General features: G+C 45.3%; 1 protein-coding gene across 1 annotated transcript in view; it reads right to left on the bottom strand.

The window, feature by feature from the left end:
- The window catches only part of ENPP6 (ectonucleotide pyrophosphatase/phosphodiesterase 6), a 34,379-nt gene extending 16,097 nt beyond the window's left edge, over positions 1–18,282 (bottom strand). The window contains exons 1-3 of the mRNA XM_061474264.1: positions 17,838–18,282; positions 7,591–7,770; positions 90–201 (exon numbers count right to left, since the gene is read on the bottom strand). Of these exons, the coding sequence (XP_061330248.1) occupies positions 90–201; positions 7,591–7,770; positions 17,838–18,093 (548 nt within the window). The 5' untranslated portion in view covers positions 18,094–18,282. The remainder of the gene's footprint in view (positions 1–89; positions 202–7,590; positions 7,771–17,837) is intronic.
- Positions 18,283–18,514: the final 232 nt, after the last annotated feature.

Here is an 18,514-nt window from a genome sequence, read left to right as displayed (position 1 = left end):
TTCCTACCGGGATCTAATCCTGAACATCTCCCTAGAGCAAGGCTGATAGCAAACCCAAACACTTATCCTTGCGATCCCTACTGACATACCGCAAAGACTCAAGAGCATCGCTGATGGCATCTGCAAAGTTTTTGTCTGTGGGGACACTGAAGTACTCGCGGCAGTAGCTTGGTCTGACCCCCAGGATTTCAACCTCGCAACCTGCAATGAAAAATGTGGTAAGCTCTGCTCTTCCACCTTGACCATAGACCCCACACTGTGGGGCCCGGGTTCAGGTCTGTAAATTCCCTGTGACATTACTTACCTTACACTTTCCCTGCAGGAAACCTTGTGGTTGGAAAGGGAAAATGGGGCGAGAGGCTGGTTTGCAGCAAACCGTACATTGGATCCTTGTATTTCCCTCTCTAAAAGGAAGGTCTCTGTGTGACCTTCCCACAGAAAACTCTTGGTTCCCTCGGGGCAGACAGTTTCCACCTAAACCGCTAGCTTGCTTTCCTTTTAACTACCGTGGTCACGTAGCCTCATTTCCAGGCTTCCAAAGCAATGGATTTAGATTTTGTTCCCTGAAAGTTCAGCAAATACTTTCCAGTTAGACACACTGTATCTTACGTTGTAATATCCTCTATAAACTGTATTTTATTATGTGATACTGGCACTCCACTATTAAATCTGTTTCCCAGGAGGTCTTATTAAAACAGTATAAACCAATTAAGTCTCTTGGTAACTTGCAGCCTTCCTTGCAAAATGCAGTCTGTTTTGTGGCCCAGAAATTTATGGCAACAAATCCTACAGGAGAACATGGCCCTGAACACACAGAAACGTTTTTCTGGGACTTTTTTGCCCTTTTGCTCTCCCGTTACTATGCTGCTGAATAACATTAATATTTAAATGAAATGTGTTTTCAGAAACACCAGATTCATGCAAACTATCTTTTGAGACACACCCCCACCCCCCCCCCGAGTCCTCCCATCACAGTTAAGGCATTTTCTGGTGTATTCCTGGGGCACAAGCTAAAAAAAAATAAAGAGATCTTTTGCAAAATTGACTCTGTATACATCCACGCAGTCAGATCAAAAAGGCACCTCTAAGTCATAGCCTGAATCTGCCTACATCTGGGTCCCTTTGCTTCTCCTTTGGGATGAAAGAAATAGACATTAAGGACATAAGGTCATAAGCTGACTTGTTGCTTGGGAGGGGAAGAAGGTTGCACAGGAGGTGTAAGTACAGAGAAGGTGCTAGAGCAAGCAGAGCTACCTTCAGAGCTGATTTACAGTGGTTTGCTTACTCAGACACTTACTTGCACCTCGGCCTGCATGACTTCACATTACAGAGGTGCAGCACTGGGACACGGGGAAAAGCACATTGCTTGCAGGCTAAGCTGGCTAAGAGACTTCTTTCTGATTGTGACTTCCCAGGAGCACTATGAAAGGTACCTAAATGTTTAAGCTTAGGAAACCTTAAAAGATCTTCACTTATTTGCAGAAAGCCAGGTAAGACAGACCCTTTCCAAGGGATAAAGAACCCTCGCACACATGACAGATTCAGTCTCTTCACCCAGCGGTCCGTGGCAACAGTACCCAGGGCTCCACATCGTTTGTATGTTTCAAGGGACCGCATCTGTTATGATTTGTAAGAATGAATTATTTGCAATGATAACCAGAAAATGTAGTAAAATTTCTTGCAAAAACATATTTACATCTTTTTGAACCTCTATCTAATATTTGGTTTTATAAAAATTGTGGGAGTGTGTGATGGTGCTCACTTTTTGTTCTTCCCTTGTTGCCCCAAATATAACTTAATCCTTCCTTTTCTGTATGGAGGTACGATAGTGTTTATGTCTCAACCACAAAAGCCTGCAGACTGCTAGACAAGAACTGACTCTCCACACCATCCCACAGTAGATCTATACATCCATACACAGCACCTTCAGAAAGTTATGTTGTCCAACAGAAACAGGTCCCAGGTTCTACCTAACCAAATCATCATTAAAATGTATTCCATGAACCATCTGAAATCATCTCCAGGAGAAGAAGCCTTTGCCCCCAACCCTGAGTGTGTGTAGCTTCAATCTTCTGCGTGATGTCCTGGGTGCTACCTGCAGGAACACGTGGGCTTTCAGCTACCTCAGATGCAAGAGGTGATGCAGTAGTCCTCTATGAGCTTTATTTCAGGACTGAACTGGAACTTCTGAGCCAATTTCTCCTCCAACGCTTGAGTCTGGGAAAAGCTTAGCTTCAAAGGCAGGCAAGAACTTAAGGAACACTTTTCAAAATGCATTGGAAACACCTAGTATTTTAGTTTGGATGGGTGCTTGCTCATAGCCAGTGACTAATATGATGATTTTGCGTCTTTTTTTCTCTTAAGATACTTACATCATATTATAATTTTCTCAGATAACGTTCCTCAGAATTACTCATAAGATAATTTTAAGTAGAAGCATTAACCTCTTGGGGATGTGAGATATTTTAGTTGCTGAGAAATCTTTGCTATTTCTAGATTGTAAAGTGATGAGCATGACATAGAAGTCCGCAGAGACAGCAACAATTAGAAATCATTTTGGCTCCTAAATATTGGTCTTTGAGTGTGTAGTTCATTGGCAGTAACATTGAAAATTCAGGCTTCTTAGATACCAAGAACTCTGTGATGAATAGAACTTGGAATTGGATTTTTGATGTTAAGGCTTGTTACAGTTCCGTAATACTGACCATGGAGATCCTTTAGTATTTAAATTCCTTTTTGGTAGAGGCCAGGACAGGTGGTAAATTTTCTCATTTAAATATTATAAGAGAGGAAATTTAAAAATACTTGGAGCCAGACAAAGGGATTGTTAAGTTTTTCTTGATTAAACTACAAATAGATGAGCTATATTTAATAAGATGCTGCATTAGATAGCTTTCTGCACAGTTTTGTATGATGCTAGACCTTTATTTTAAAACCTGAACTACTGGAGCAAGAATAAGGACTTCTTTCACAGTGATATATAGGCTCCTCTTTATCTATCTGACACGGAGACCTGAACCTCTGCCAACTTTAAATTGCATTTCTAAACATTGATTTAACAGTTGGACACTTCATGTCATAACAGAGGGTTTTGAAAACTTTCCAGGCTAGCTCCATGGTCTGGTAAATGTTGTGTTAAATGACAAAAAGTTGCATTTAGAGACTTTCTCCCCACCCCCTTCTTTTATTTCAGTGTTTAGAAAAGATGTCACTGCACTTCAGCTGAAGCAGTTGCATAGGCTGCTGGAGAATGAGGGAACTGGAGGGTCCTGGGTGTCATCACCCACCAGGGTGAGCATGAAGAGCACTATAAAGCTTTGACTTTGGTGGTACTGCTGGGAAGCTCTTGCACTCCCCTGGGGCTTCTCTATCCACTGTAGTGGCAGTGCTTCAGACAGGCAACTTGGGCAGTTCACCAGTTGTTAGCTGTGTTTTACTTCGCCATCAAGCAGACAGAGGATACATGACATTTTCCCCCAGGAATGCTTTGAAAAGCAGAAAGTACATAATAAACACCATGAAGAAAAGAGAAAAATATCCCTACAAGTGCTTATATTTTGGCAGAAGCAGTGGCTGGAACCACTAGCATGGTAATATTTCGGCTCCACCGCTTCTAGTGGCAGGAGAGCCCAGATGAATACTTGCCCATGAGTTATCTTTGTTCTGTTTATGTTTGGCTCACAGAAAAAGCTGTGATGGATGGGTGTTTGCATCTGACAGCTCTCCTGCTCTGTGTCCCTGTTTGCTAGGGTCTGGATTTTCTTCCTTTAAGCACTGACTATGTGTGAGCAAGGAACATAGGGAAGAATATGAAGTAGCAGATTTTGGCTTCAGACTTTACAAAGCTTGGAACTTGGTTCTTTGAAGGAAATGGCAGCAGTGTAAGTTAACCTCGGGAATCAGCTCTCTGGCATTCACAATGCATTCCTGCTACATTTGATTGGTCTCATTTGCCTTTACCACTGATTAAAGAGAAAATAGCATCTTCCAGACTAAAGTGTAATGAATTTGGCTGTACATTGCTGTTCCTATTAAGAGTTTCCCAGACTTTTCCTGATCTGATATTTGTCTTTACTAAGCAGCAGTATATCCTCAGATTGGAAAAGTTAATCACTAATAGCAGATCATAAGCAGTGCAAATGTCTATAGGACCCCTACCCACCTTGGCTATCAAGCTCTTACTTTTTTCCATGATTTTGTTTGGCATTGCTGCCCATTCAAATGCCTAGTTCAGAATTAAAGCTTTAAAATAATAGACATAGATGTTTTAGAAAGGATAACATTCTTACCATGGAACTAGAAAATAGCTCAAAACAGCCATATAGGGAAAAAGTAATAAATACTATTACATTTGGGGTGACTTCTGTTTACTCCAGTTAAACCTGGAGTCCTACTACAGTTCAACTGCCCTGTGCTTAATTCAGCTGTTCTGCATTTCACCCTGGTTCCTGCTCTCTGCCTTACTGTGTTATGGCCAATGTGCCCTTTGAGACCATGAACACCTTTAAAATAAGCATATGCTTAAGTGTTTGCTGAACTGAGACACTGAGGACTTTGCCAAAGGTCATCTATTGCAGATAAATAATTGACAGATGTACACATCACAGTTCACAGCTAAAATACCTGATCCATGCAAAAAAATCCGCCTCTGTGTCACGAGAAAGTCAATGCATGCACTGGCAATATTAACGCTGGGAAAAAGAAGGTTTTATTGTCCCTTGCGATTTTCTACTGGAAATAGCAGACAGGTAAGTGTAAAGGTTATATATATGTCTGCAGGGATACACACATAGACCTCACATGTCTTCTCCCTGGGAGACACTGCTCAAAGGGCAACATGAAGGAGCTAGGTAAAGTCCAAAGGAATTTAATGGAAAGCAATACTGTTCATTTGGATTTCAGTAGCTCTTTGTAGACTGTTACATCTATTCAGTACATAATTATATCTATTGAGTGCAGTTCCACTAGTAGTTAAAGATGAATAGTCTATAGAAACAGGTATTTTTGTGAATCTTTAGAAGAATTTCTACATTCTTGTATAGTTTCTATATCCTGCTATTAGCACTGCTATTAGGTCACTTGGGTGACCTCCAGTAAGAGGCAGCTTTCTTTTGAGGGCTGCCTTCCTCTACAGCATTGAACAGGACCATTTATAAGGGCTCCCATGGTACATTCTGGCTGGGTTACTGCCTGCTGCTCATGCACCACAAAGGGGGCCACAAAGGGGGCCACAAAGATGGCCCTTTGTGCCCTGCAGCTGGGGGCAGGAAGGCCTTTTTTCCCCCACGGTGAACTAGCAAGTGTACCTGGGGTTTTTTTGCCTTCCTCTGCAACACTGAGCACAGCCCCTTGCAAGGGCTCCTCTGGGCTATTGTGGCCAGGGATCTGCTGCCCCTGCTCCATGCAGGTGGCCCTCGTGCCAGGCATTGAGGGGGAGGCAGCTCTCTAGACTTCAAGGGTGACCCCAGTGTAGCCCCCAGAGGTTGCTGCTTGTCCTCCGTAGCATTGAGCACTGATCCTTGTCAGGGCTCCCTGAGCCCTTAGGGCTTGGTTCTTGCCCACTACTCTAGCACCTCCAAGGCACCACTCCTGCCCTGGTGCTTTCTGGCTCCATTGTCCAGTGCAAGCTTGGAGTGGGAGTGAGCTCTGCTCTTCCCTTGGCTTCATTTCTCAGAGGGTTTTTGGCTGTGCACAGCAGCCTGTGCTTGGAAGGGCTCCAGCCTTGCTGCCCCATCAGCAGCTGCCCCATTCCAGCTCTCCCTGCTTGCAACACAAGCACTGGGATAGCGCAAGACCACTTCTCATGCATCACTGGCCAAGAAGCGCAGCAGCAGAGCAAGTTCTGGGAGACAGAAGTGTGCTTGTCATTGGTACGTGTCATACTTTGGGAAATAACCACAGTACCACATACCTCTTCTTCTGCACAAGAGGGATGCAGAGTTGCTTGACCGAGTCCAGAGGAGGGCCATGACAATGATCAGAGGGCTGAAGCACCTCTCCTACGGAGACAGGCTGAGAGAGCTGAGCTTGTTCAGCTTGGAGAAGAGAAGGCTCTGGGGAGACCTTAGAGCAGCTTCCAGTGCCTAAAGAGGGCCTACAAGAAATCTGGAAAGGGACCTTGTACAAGAGCATGCAGTGAGAGGACAAGGGAGAATGGCTTTAAACTGAAAGAGGGGAGATTTAGATTAGATATTAGGAAGAAACTATTTACTGTGAGGGTGGTGAGGCGCTGGCACAGGTTGCCCAGAGAGGCTGTGGATGTCCCATCCCTGGAAGTGCTCAAAGCCAGATTGGACAGGGCTTTGCACAACCTGGTCTACTGGAAGGTGTCCCTGCCTGTGGCAGGGGGTTGGAACTGGATGATCTTTAAGGTCCCTTCCAAACCAAACCATTCCATGATTTTGTCATTCTCTATCTAGTCTGCATCTTTAGTCTTTTAGACTACCTTTGAGTCCATAAGACAATAGTGTTACGCTGAGATCCTTCTTGCTCTTCAGTACTGTAGAAACACTCTGGATGACTTTTGAGTCTTTGTCATCTTGGTACGCTCTTTCTTCCCTTTCCTAAGAACTGTGGCCTTTTTTGTGGGATGCCATTAGCTACATTGCATGGAAAGACCATGACCAGGCACACGTGCGCTGGGATGTGGAGATGAGTTGGCCGGGAGCCCATGGTGTGAGTCAGCTGCCCCATCCCTACACGCTGGCACTGGCTGTGTTCAGTGCAGCTCTTCCAACGTGTGGTCCTATAGCCTGCAGTTGCACACATGAGGATATTTGCATACTGCTTAGATAGCAGGGTTAAAAGGTCAGAAAGTTGAGAATCTGGGTACCTTGCAAAGGGTTTGGTCTGGCTGCACAGCTGCCACATTTATTTCTATGCGGTATTTCCCTAAGGGTATAGTCCCATTTGTTAAAAAAGACTTGTTCTTATACATCCCTAGTGATTTCAGTGGTCCAATATCCAACAAATGAGGAATGGAAAGGCCAAGTCTCTTTAAATGAATAGATCAGACTCACAGCAACTGGGACCTCATCTAACTAATGATGAAAGAGGGTGTGTTCTACATGATGACTGGTGGAGGAGGGGATGCTCCACAAGCCAGTTCCTGAAGGTAATCATAGAACCATAGAATGATCTAGGTTGGAAAAGACCTTCAAGATCATCAAGTCCAACCATTCCCCAGCACTGCCAAGGTCACCACTAACCCATGTCACCGAGGGCCAAATCTACATGGTTTTTGAACACTTCCAGGGACGGTGACTCCGCCACTGCCCTGGGCAGCCTGTTCCAATGCCTGAGCACCCTCTCAGTGAAGAAATGTTTCCTAATATCCCATCTAAACCTCCAATGGAGCAGCTTGAGGCAGTTTCCCCTTGTCATGTGGGAGAAGAGACCAACCGCCACCTCACTGCAACCTCCTTCCAGGTAGTTGTAGAGACTGATAAGGTCCCCCCTGGCTGCTTAGTAAAGCACTTGTAATTCTTGTCTGTATATCAGAACTGTATTAAAAAGCCATCCTACAGCGTGTTGGAGTGCTTAGATGTAAACATGCACAGTTAAGATGGTAGCAATTTTTGATGTACTAACCTGGCCAGTAGTACATGGAAACATTCTTTTTTTCTTTCATCATTGTGACCCACAAAGGCTCCGATCCATTCCACCAGAGAGGAAGCAGGCTCTCTTTATTCACACCAATGTCAAAAGATACATTTGCTTTTTGGTCCCACATGTAGTTTCCAATCATCTGATGGACCTCGCAGTGGCGACCTTTGGGGGTGGAGAAAAAGACAGCACAATCAGGTTGTTGTTCTCCAGCAGAAAGATGTCACCAGCACCAGCACTGCTACCACTGCTACATCAGCAAATCAGCTGAAAAGCTGGTTTTCCACAAACAAGCAAAACCTAGGCTAAAACATTTATATATGACTTTTATTTTGTTGTTGTATTTGTTGCTGTTTTTTGTTGTTGTTTTTTATTTTAAAGGAGCACACTTCGTTCTTGCTTGTGGAGACAGCAAACATTTCACCAGACATTTTCAGCCCTTCAGCCTCATGGAGGGCCTTGGTCAACTTTATATTGCAAGAAACTAGTATATAATAGCAGAGAGACGTCTTCCACCTCTTGTCATTGTCAGAAGAGAATCTGTATTTTAAGAGCTAAGCTTCAGGTGAATTAACAAAAATAGGAAAAGAAATGTTGAAGATTGAGTTGTATGGGGAGTTCATGATTTCCATATCTTAAAAAGCAACCGCTGATGTGCGTGTGAGACACTGTCATCATTAGCTGGTGAGTCATGATACTGCAAGGATCCAGATAACAGGCTTTGATTATTGTGAGACTCAGCACAGTGATCAGACCTGAAATAACCCTGGTATGCTTGATTTAAGAAGGCATCATTTTAAGCAGAGGACTCTGTATACTTTGGGTACATGTGACCTTGAAATGGATTTTGAACTATCCTTCACTACTATGAGGTATTTCAACATTGTAAAACATTTCCTCCTCCCCAGCGGACAAAAGCAGTCTCGAGTTGCGGCAGTCACTACGTACCATATTAAACCAAACAAGCTTAATATAGGAGAAATGGTGGATTGAATGGGCAGTAATCTGTCCTCTTTTAGCCTGCCAAGTGCTTTCTTCACTGTAAGTCTCAAAACAGCTAGTTTCAAAAGAAAGCCTCTACAGTGCATCAAAAATGCAGCCTTCCTACTGAAAGGGCAACCCCATCTCTTCAGCATCTTGAAATCCACATATTCCTGAGCACATATCAACCTGCTAAACTACAGGCAGGCAACTGGTGTCAGCCTGGGAAACCTGCAGGTCAGCGCTGAAGCTGTTAGGTCACGTCTGTGTACGATGTACAGTGTACTCTTCATATAGAACAACAAACTTGTTGTTACCAGTGTGAGCTCTGTATGGGATCTAAGGTCTGCTGTCAGTTTGTCCACCCCTTTAAGGAACAGAACAGAGATTGCAGTGTTGTTGGGATGTTTAATGAACTGTGTGCACTATTACAGAGGATAGTATTCTTCTAATCTTCACATCAGACAAGTTCATTCCTCTATGGACTCCAACTCTCTTTTTTTGTGTACTAAAGAAGATGTCCCCCATATAGGAGATGATAAGGTATCAGTTTTCATTGCAAACGTTGCTGGTTCACAGGGCCAGAAGGGAATTTCAGATGAGCAGACAGACCAAAAGACGTGACCATTTAATGCTGCCTGGAGCCATTCACGTCTGCTTGCCTTGAAGCCTGTGTCCCAGAAAGACCCTGGACTTCCTTGGAATACACTGACAACCAGCTCATCAACCTCATCCTTGGGCTGCTCATCCCAATATTTATCATCAGTAACACTGTACAAAAAGTATGCCTGGTCTCTAATTTTGTTTTTGACCTTTGTTAACCTTCAACCACGGCTATTCTATACCTTGCTCCCTAGATTAAAAAGCCCTGCAATAACTGGCATTTCTGCCCCCCAGAGACACTCAGACACAGAATTAAGGTCGCTTAGCAAATTTCTTTTGGCTCACTTGTACAACTCCAGTTCTTTAAATCCCCTGTTGTAACTTATTTTCTCCAGGCTGAGAAAATGACCTTTGGTGATCTTCTTTTTAATGATTATCAAAATAGCAACCTGGTGTTAGTCACTGTAACATGTTGAATTTATTATTGCTTCCATTACTGCAGCTTTCCATGGTAATCAAACATCAAGAGTCTCAAAAGTAGAAACAGGGTAAAAAGCAATTTCAGCATACAGATATCATCATTTAAACTCTCTGCAATTGTAGTAAAAAGCATCCCTTCCTCAAGCAACTGAGGAAAACAAAGAGGGTATGGTTTCCAGGAATGTGATAACTGCTGTATCCTTCTGGAAGAGAGCCAGCAAAAGCATTTGCAAATCTGCATGCTACAGCTTACTTAGATGCTCCACTTCTTACAACATTGGCTTTGTCCAGAGCACATTCCCATGTCTCCATGCACTTTTGTCAGCATTCAAATCAATCTATGTAAGCCCAAGATGAAATAAGAAAAAAAAAACAAACCAGCAAAAAAACAAAAAAAACCCATGCAGCCTCTTGGCCACCCACAATAGCAGCACAGTAACACTGAATGTTATGAACCCTACATTGACCATATAAGTGAGTACTCCTGTAGCATTTGCTACGGGAATGACCTCTTCTTTCTTTGGTGGTCTTTCACTGACTGCAGGGACAGCATGTAGGATCACTAGTAGGCATGATATATCACATAGGGACCATATACCATCCGTGCCTAAACCTACAAGAGAAAATACTCTTCTGAGACACTCAATGATCTTTTCTTAAAAAGTGAGGATGTGTGTGACAGATGCTCAGTGCTACACCTGGTGCATCAGGCAACAAAACAGAGGGAAACCATCTCTGCACTGAGCAAATCAGATTTACCAGAGAACCCACAGTGTGTATAATTAGGCAACACAGTAAAGGTACCAGCATGGTGTCCATCTAAGGATAAACATATGGGCTGTGGAAGGGTTAAGTTCCTCTACATAAACTGCTGCATGCTCTAAGGTAGGTAGGTTTTAACAGCCCAAGTGAGACATGCAGTTCCCTTTCTCCCCTTCTTCCCCTCCCTACAACATCTTTCCTCTGCTATTCCCATGAAGCACCACCTAAATGCTGACCCAGACTGGCTCATTTATCTGCTCCTCACCCCACTTCTAAACCCCCTCAAGACCTGCTGGATGACTTGCCCTGGGAAATGCTTTGCTCCTGCAGCCTGCCATGAGGAGAAAGAGAGTAGGATTTTAAAGTCACCAGCACCGTATTCGCACTTCAGAGCTGGTATGGTGGTGCTGCCGCCCCAAGGACTGAGCCCAGCCTGCTGTGAGCAGAGCATCCTGAAGGGCCCAGCTCTGCCTGCTTCGTATATGCCCTACTCTGCTCTTACCCTGCTGGATCTCATCTGCCTGCTTTGAAAAGGAAGACGACAATTAAAAAAAACAACAAACAAACCCCATGTGCTCATCCTTAAGTGGCCTGAAGAAGGCTAGGGCTCATGAGAATTCAGTGGGGAGTCCTGGTCTGGGCAAAGTGGCCCTGCCATCTGCAGCACCCCAAGCAACATAGTACTTGCAAGATGTGTATGGACATTTATGTTCCCAGAAGAGGTTGCTGGCAAGTCTTTACAATTTTTTATGACCTCCAATAATACACAGATCCAAAGCAGAAACACCTTAGCCTATGTATGTCAGGCAAGCCACTGCATCCAACTAGGATCACACCAAAAGGCACAGAAAATATTCTACTATACACAGCATGACTTTATTTTTTTCCTGAAGCAGATTCATTTAACAAGAGCATGAAACTAATTCAGTGCTTTCATAATGGGGCTGGGGTGCACAAAAATGAAGATAGGCTGAGAAAGCTGGGGCTGTTCAGGCTGGAGAAGAGAAGGCTGCATGGAGACCTCATAGCAGCCTTCCAGTATCTGAAGGGGGCCTATAGGGATGCTGGGGATGGACTCTTCATTAGGGACTGTAGTGACACGACGAGGGGTAACGGGTTAAAACTTGAACAGGGGAAGCTTAGATTGGATATAAGGAAGAAATTCTTTCCTGTTAGGGTGGTGAGGCAGTGGAATGGGTTGCCCAGGGAGGTTGTGAATGCTCCATCCCTGGTGGTGTTCAAGGCCAGGTTGGATGAAGCCTGGGTGAGATGGTTTAGTGTGAGGTGTCCCTCCCCAGGGCAGGGGGGTTGGAGCTAGATGATGTTAAGGTCCTTTCCAACCCGAACTATTCTATGATTCTATACAGGTTAGGCTTTGCAGATGCTTACTTGTGCAGGAAAGCAGGTTTTATGTCTCTGGAGAGCAGTGCTCTGGGCTGACAGTGGGTCTACTGAACCAAGTGGCACTGGTGGGCAGAGGGATCATGCTGGGACCCCAGACTGCTCACAGCTGGGTACAGCTCAAGGGCAGCAGAGCTCCAAGCACTACAGAAGGTCTGAACAAAACGATGGGCACAGCTGCTCTCTGCACCATTAGAGAGGGTGAGAGCCTCTGGCAGTTTTCTGCTCATCAGCTGTGACTTCAGCTCTGGGCAGAGAAATACCTTGGTATGTGAATATCCACTTATTGTCCCTAACAGCTGGTAGCAGGTATGCTAGTTGTGAGCTGTGAGGCTGCAGCTAGTAAGAAGGAAAAAACACTGTGCTTCAATTTGTAGCAGATGAACTTGTGTTAGAGAAAACTTTCTGTTCTCCACTTTGAAAGTGTTTCCATTTTTTCAGTGGTAGAAAGCAAACACAGATTTTTACAGCATTTTGTGTATGTGTGAAAGAGGAAAATTTTGGCACTTGGCATTGCAGCCTTTCTGTGGGCAGCAAGTAAACAGAGTGGGATGAAGAATGTGAAAATGAAACACCCTCCCAGTTCCCACTCTCTTCTCCAGCCTGTCCTTGGTAGGACAATACCCCTTCCCTGCCAGTATTACCACAGACTTTTTCATGCTCTTTTGCTTCCTGTTGTTCATGTTCTTTTCATTTCAGAAATGAAAAGCTGCTGAATCCAAGAAGAAAAAGAGACTACTGATTTTAAAACTGTATGTCACAAACAGAACCTTTTAAAGCTTTGCTGCTGCTGGCAACTCTGGTGGTTAAAAGATGAGCAAAAAGAAAGTATCTTATTCCCTCATAATGCTCTCTGCCTCCTTCTGGCTTTTTTCTTGGCTTGGACAGTGAAGTTGAGGTAGTTTCAGTTCATGTGTACAGATAATGAATTTCCCTGTTGTACTGCTATCCCTCCATTTTTTCATACCTCAGACAAAATGCAGGCATTATTTATGTAATTAAAAACTTGCTTAACTGCTAAACAGAAACTATCAGCATCCTTTCCTGGACTAGGCTGGAGTCTGGATACTGTTAACTTGGCAGCTGAAAAGAGGCATCCAATAGAGCCATCACTAGGCTGGGCTTCCTGTGGGTACCAAGTGGACAGAGAGTGGAGACGCTGTACTGTGAGAGAGGAGAGCCCTCACAGCAAACAGTGAAAAATGTACTAGTGCACGTCAGCCAGAGCCCAGAGGATTCCAGGGATGGAAGCCCAAAGGACATTTGCTCCCGGAAAGTATGGAATAAATGGGGTGTGGCGTACATAGGGATTTGCTGTGCTCAGGGGTAGGCAGAAGCAGTCTGGCTATGTATCAGACCACAACATCATATACCAAAGCCCCTCAGGAGTCAAATATAGCAACACTGAGAACAAGGAGTGCAGCAAGGATGGTAGAAACACAGAATATGGGTAAAACCTTCAGTCTGGCAGAGTAGACGTTGACCATCACCCATCTCTGGGACCTGTTGCCCCTCTCCCTCCTGCTGTGCAGAGAAGGCGATTGTACATGCAGGGCTGAGCCCACACCTTGGTTGCAGGAGACTGAAACATCCTTGGTTCAAACTCCTCCTCCATCCCACAAGCTTCATGGGACCTCACAGCCTCTCTGCCAGGTATTTAAGATCAGCTCCTGTCCAAAAAGGGACACGGAGGCCCCTCGCTGGCTCCTCTCTGAGCAGCTCCTCACTCACTGCTGTGAACAGGGACTCCCTCTGCTTCCCATGGAGGCCAAGAGAAATACAGCTGACCAGGTGGCTGGCACATCCTCGTGGAGGACCTGCCAGAGAAGACTTCATGTGTTGTTAGGATCTTGGAAAATAAATCCTCCTGGGTTTCCAGCTCAGATGTGATGCCTTCTGCTCGTGTTTATGCTGGCTGGGGCTGGAAATGTGAGAGGCCCCTGCGTACCCTGAGCTGAGGGGACTTCAGGGGAGCTAGGATGCAGGGGGTGCCCCAGCACTCCCCCAGTGCCCATGGGTTGGCAGGCGAGGAAGACCCAAACCCCTCAGTGTGAGTGGCTTTTCTTGAGAGCTATTGCATGAAGGGCTCTGGAGCAATAACTCGTGCTTGCGGCAGTTATAGGGGAGACCACAGACTTGCCATTGAGCTTGGTATGAGAGCTCCCTGCAGAACCAGACCACGACAGGAAAAGAGAAGAATTAAAAGCTCCCCACAGGACAACAGCCAGAGGTGGCTTGTGGTCTTAATTCCTTTCTACACAAAACAAACAGAACATGGTGTGATTAAATGAGCCTTTTGGGATACATGTGTTTGGACTCCTGCTTCTCTCCCATGCCAAGCTCATGTCAAGCCCCACAAAGTTCTCTCAAATACGTGTCAGCAGCAACAGCTCCTTTTACCTAATTCACCATTTTATATCATGCTTTTCAGGTCAACAACTGCAATATCATAACTGGAGCACAGAAAGCTAGGACAGCAGGTAGGATTCAGTCTAGCAGCTCAGAAAACAACCCCACCACCTGAGAACCAGTCCTTACGCCTCTGTGGAAGCCAAGACTGTGAAACACGGCATGAATGAAGTTGTTAGAGAAGACTGCTTTTTAAGGAGTTGGATTTTAAGCCAATACATCCTTGGACTACCCTGCACACCACCAGATCTCCGTAACAAAACAAATTCTCCAGTTGTACATCAGCAAGATCCCTTTGCTCCAGCAGTGACTGTTTTGATCCTTCTAACAGCAGGTCATGTTGCATGCCCTGGCTTGCAGGGAGACTGGAGCTTCCCCCTAAGCTCTGAATCACTGGTGACTTTAAATGAAGAAGCCAAACCATTAGCATTTGTCTTGTTTTTATGCTCTGGGTTTAGTTCTTATAATTGCTGTAGATGTAGATGAAAGCCCAAGGGCAGGCGCCAGGTTTTGGGCTGAGGCTTTTTGCATCAGTCAGGGAAGCTCTGGCAAACATCCTCTCATTGGCTGACAGCAGTGGCAAGTTTAGGTAGGAGGGTGACCTATGGAGAGCTGTTCCATGGCCCTGCAGCACTGCATGACCACAGGCAAGTCACCTCCCTCCCTTTGCTTCCCCTCCAAAATTTATCCAGTTTACCTAGGTTGGGCCCTATTCCTCCCACTGTGCCTGAGTGTTGCCTAGCTTTTAGTCTCTGCAAAACAGGGTATGCTTCACATTAGCATACATCAGTGAGTTGTTTTTAGATACATGGCTCTTGGTCATCAGTTATGGTTGCATCTATTTGGTTATAGCTTTGAAAATCTTGGTAAACTTGCTATTTCTCATGAATATTAAATTCAGCTCTCTTTAAACCATCAGTAAGTAAAATGGAACGACTAGAAGGCCTGGCAGATAACTGGGCAACTGCACTGCATGCTACTGCTTGCTAGCTGCCCCTTGCAGAGGAAATCTACGTTCTGACAGGGCTAATGAAAACAGTTGGGCACCGTCTGCCCTAGTGTGTGCAGCCATGTCTGAGGAGCAGAGTCCTCTGTCCTAGCATGTGCAGCCATGCTCACTCCTATATGAATGTGGGGCCATAATACCTTGTGAATGAGCAGAAAAAGAAGGGATCTGAGAAAGCAGTTGGGATATAATGAGCAAGACAGGGGTGGGAATGGGCACATGTGGCCATATATTTGTTAAGCTTATTTAGCTGGAAAAAAAGCCAATATACTGTGAAACCGCATTCACAAATGCTAAAATACTGCAATTTGGAGGTTAAAACTTGAGTTTCCTAACAGCTCTTTAAGCAGCAGTGTAGGACAAGACATGAAGAATAGCTTGTAGTCACCGATTTCCCACAAGAAACTGGCAGCATTTAAGTCCCACACATCCCAGTTGCAAATGGAAGCAAAAGCAGTTATAGTCATGAGTGTGTGTGTCCCACAGAAGAGATGCATGACTGCTGAGATGTGATGTTAAGCTTTCCCACACCCTTGCAGCAGCAATAGGGAGATGGTAACTTGCCAGTCCCTAAGCAGGTCACCACAGCACGATGCTCATGTCACGCTGCCATGCTGTGCTTTCTCCAAAAGCTGTCCCAGCTTTGCAAATCAAACATGCACAGGCTGAACACAGCTAATGCTATGTCTACTGTGTGCCCCACACTCCTAACCCCACCATCACCTAAAACATGACACCTCCTTTCTGTGGTGACTGCACCACAGCACTGGGGGTAAGAACAGTGCACCTATGGGATCTTCTATGCTGTCATGCCAGGACAGTGTCACAGGGTTCACTAACACCCCAAGGGCTCAAGTGCAGCCTTGGATCTTCCTTTGGACAGGGTCATCACCTAACTTGGTCCTCAGTTGGCTCCTGACCTATTTAACGCTTCTGTGATTCATATGTTAGGAAGGTGAATAGTTCTTTGCAGTTAAGTTGTATTTGCATTGACATCCTCATCACGAAGGTCAGGAGACTTGCAAGAGGAGTTGAGTTTGATCTCATAGATTGTCTCATTGCCTCAAGCTGGGGTGTGGAAACATTGATATTCTAAAAATGTAAGAAGTCCATCAGTGGTGTTTCATCATCTAAACCAAAACTCCCTCTTTTTTGAGTACAAAATAGGATTTTTTCAAAACTCCCTGAAAGGCTGATTGCAGACTACGCTGACTACATTCTACGCACACACACTTACTAGGAGTGATGGTTAAATGTGGTAATGAGTGAAAGCAGTCACTTTTCCTCTTCTCTTTAACAACTTAATCCAAAGGCTTTTTTTACACACATGGAGTGCTAAACCTGTCTGCCTAAGTACACGTGAAGAACATGGTCTGGGGTGAAATGACATCTCTGTTTTCAATCATGACATTTGCTCTGCATTGATGGATTTGCACCAAGTCATGAAAAATCCCTGTGGTGATTTTGTACTTGATTCTGTTCAGAGATGAGCAAGAGAAAGGCATTTCTCTTGAGAGAGAGGGAGGGAGGAAGGGGTTAAGCAGTTTCAAAACAAGCTGGGCACAACTGATGTCAGATTTTTGTCTTACAATGGCATCTATTTGCTTTCCCAGCAAGCAGTATATGGACTGCTGTGCATTGTATTGTTCCAAGGACAGCAAAGATGCCACGTATCTTAGGAGAGGATGGATTTTCTCACACTTCCACATGATTGGTGAATAATTCCAGATAAATTATTATCCAGATAAAAATCCAATTGGAAACTCCAGGAAAACTTTTCTGTTTTTATTTAACTATTGTTTCCAGCGTGCCTCTGATGAAAATGGCCCAGCTATACTCCGTGCACCTTCATAGTGTCACTATAACCAGGTCACTCCACTTAGACTAAAAGCAAGTCAGCACCATGAAACCCATGACTACCCTCTCCAGTTTTTGAATGCCCAGGAGAGGCTTTTTGAAGTTTCTGAAAGCCTCTCCTGGGCATTCAAAAATACTGTAAGGGAGGAAAAGCAAAAAATCGTCAGTGTTTTCCTATTCGGCTATTTCAGATTGTTACAGGTACAATTTCTTAGGGCAAAGTTAAGATAGGGACCTGTGAAAGCAGAAAGTCTGTGTAGTTTAAGAAGAAATTTAACACTGAATTTGCCAAACCAGACCTGCTGACTGAATGTAAGTTCTTTTCTTGGCCACCCTCAGTTTACATGCCTTTTTATTAACTGGAAAGGCTCTGAGCAGGCTCTGTATTACTTTTCCATGCCTTTTCCGCTTCTTTTTACATTCCATGTGCAGTAGCCCCCATCAGTGGTCCCACCAGGGAGCCCTGGATGTCTGTGCTGTTGGTGGTGGCAGCTGATAGGGACATGGCAGCACCTTGGGAGAGCAAAGGCAAACTCCAACAGTCAGCTCCAAGTGACATTTCCAAGTTCAGAGCAGGTTTCAGACAGGCACTACTGAGCTGTAATGCCACAGTGCTTTTAAACTCCCAGCTAAAAGCACCGCTTGTGATATTTTTACATTGTCTTTGGAGGAAGAAGTCACAGCGAGCTGGGAGCTCTGAGGAGCATCACAGCACAGAAATGCAAGTACTCACCCGTCATCAGCGTGTAGTAATTTGGGTAGGAGAGGCTGGGGAAGTCTGGCGTCATGTAATCCACCTTCACCCCCATGTTCACGATGTCCCGAAAGCCCGGCAGCCCCTCCAGCTCGCTGTCGTCGATGTAGTCGAAGCGAAAGCCATCGAGCAGGAACAACAGGAGCTTGCGGGGGGCCGAAGGTGCAGCGGGGGGCGGCAGGAGGGATGCGAGGGCAGCGGCCAGGAGGGCTGCGGGGAGGCGGCAGCTCCCCATGTCCGACTTGACCGGGCAGCAGGGAGGGCTCCGCAACGGCTTCGGGGCCGGGCCTGGCACTGCTTGTTCTCCCTCCCGCTTGCCACAGCCCGTGTTAAAGCTACAGCGCTGAGTGGGAGGGCACAGGTTAATGACAAGCAGATGATTAACTTCGAGCGGAGGGAAGAGTTGGATGCTTCCAGGCTGCAGAGAAAACGCTCCACAGCGATGGGGAAACACGACACAGAAATAAGTGGAGCCTCTCAGGGAGGGAGGGAGGGAGGGTAAAAGAGAGAGAATGGAGGGTAAAAAGGTGGGAGGGTCAGCAAAGATGGGAGGGAGAAATGGAGGGAAGGAGGGAGGGATGGAGGGAGTGAGCAGTGCTGACGGTCCCACGCGTGGTGGGATCTGAGCCCCGTGGAGGGACAGCTGGGCCCCGCAT

The sequence above is a fragment of the Pezoporus flaviventris genome, unplaced genomic scaffold (assembly GCF_033815535.1).
Source record: "Pezoporus flaviventris isolate CSIRO_AGI_PZ_B2104156 unplaced genomic scaffold, CSIRO_AGI_Pfla_v1 ptg000002l, whole genome shotgun sequence".
NCBI lineage: Eukaryota > Metazoa > Chordata > Aves > Psittaciformes > Psittacidae > Pezoporus > Pezoporus flaviventris.
The sequence above is the reverse complement of the archived record's forward strand: the minus strand, read 5'-3'. Positions and strand labels throughout refer to the sequence as shown.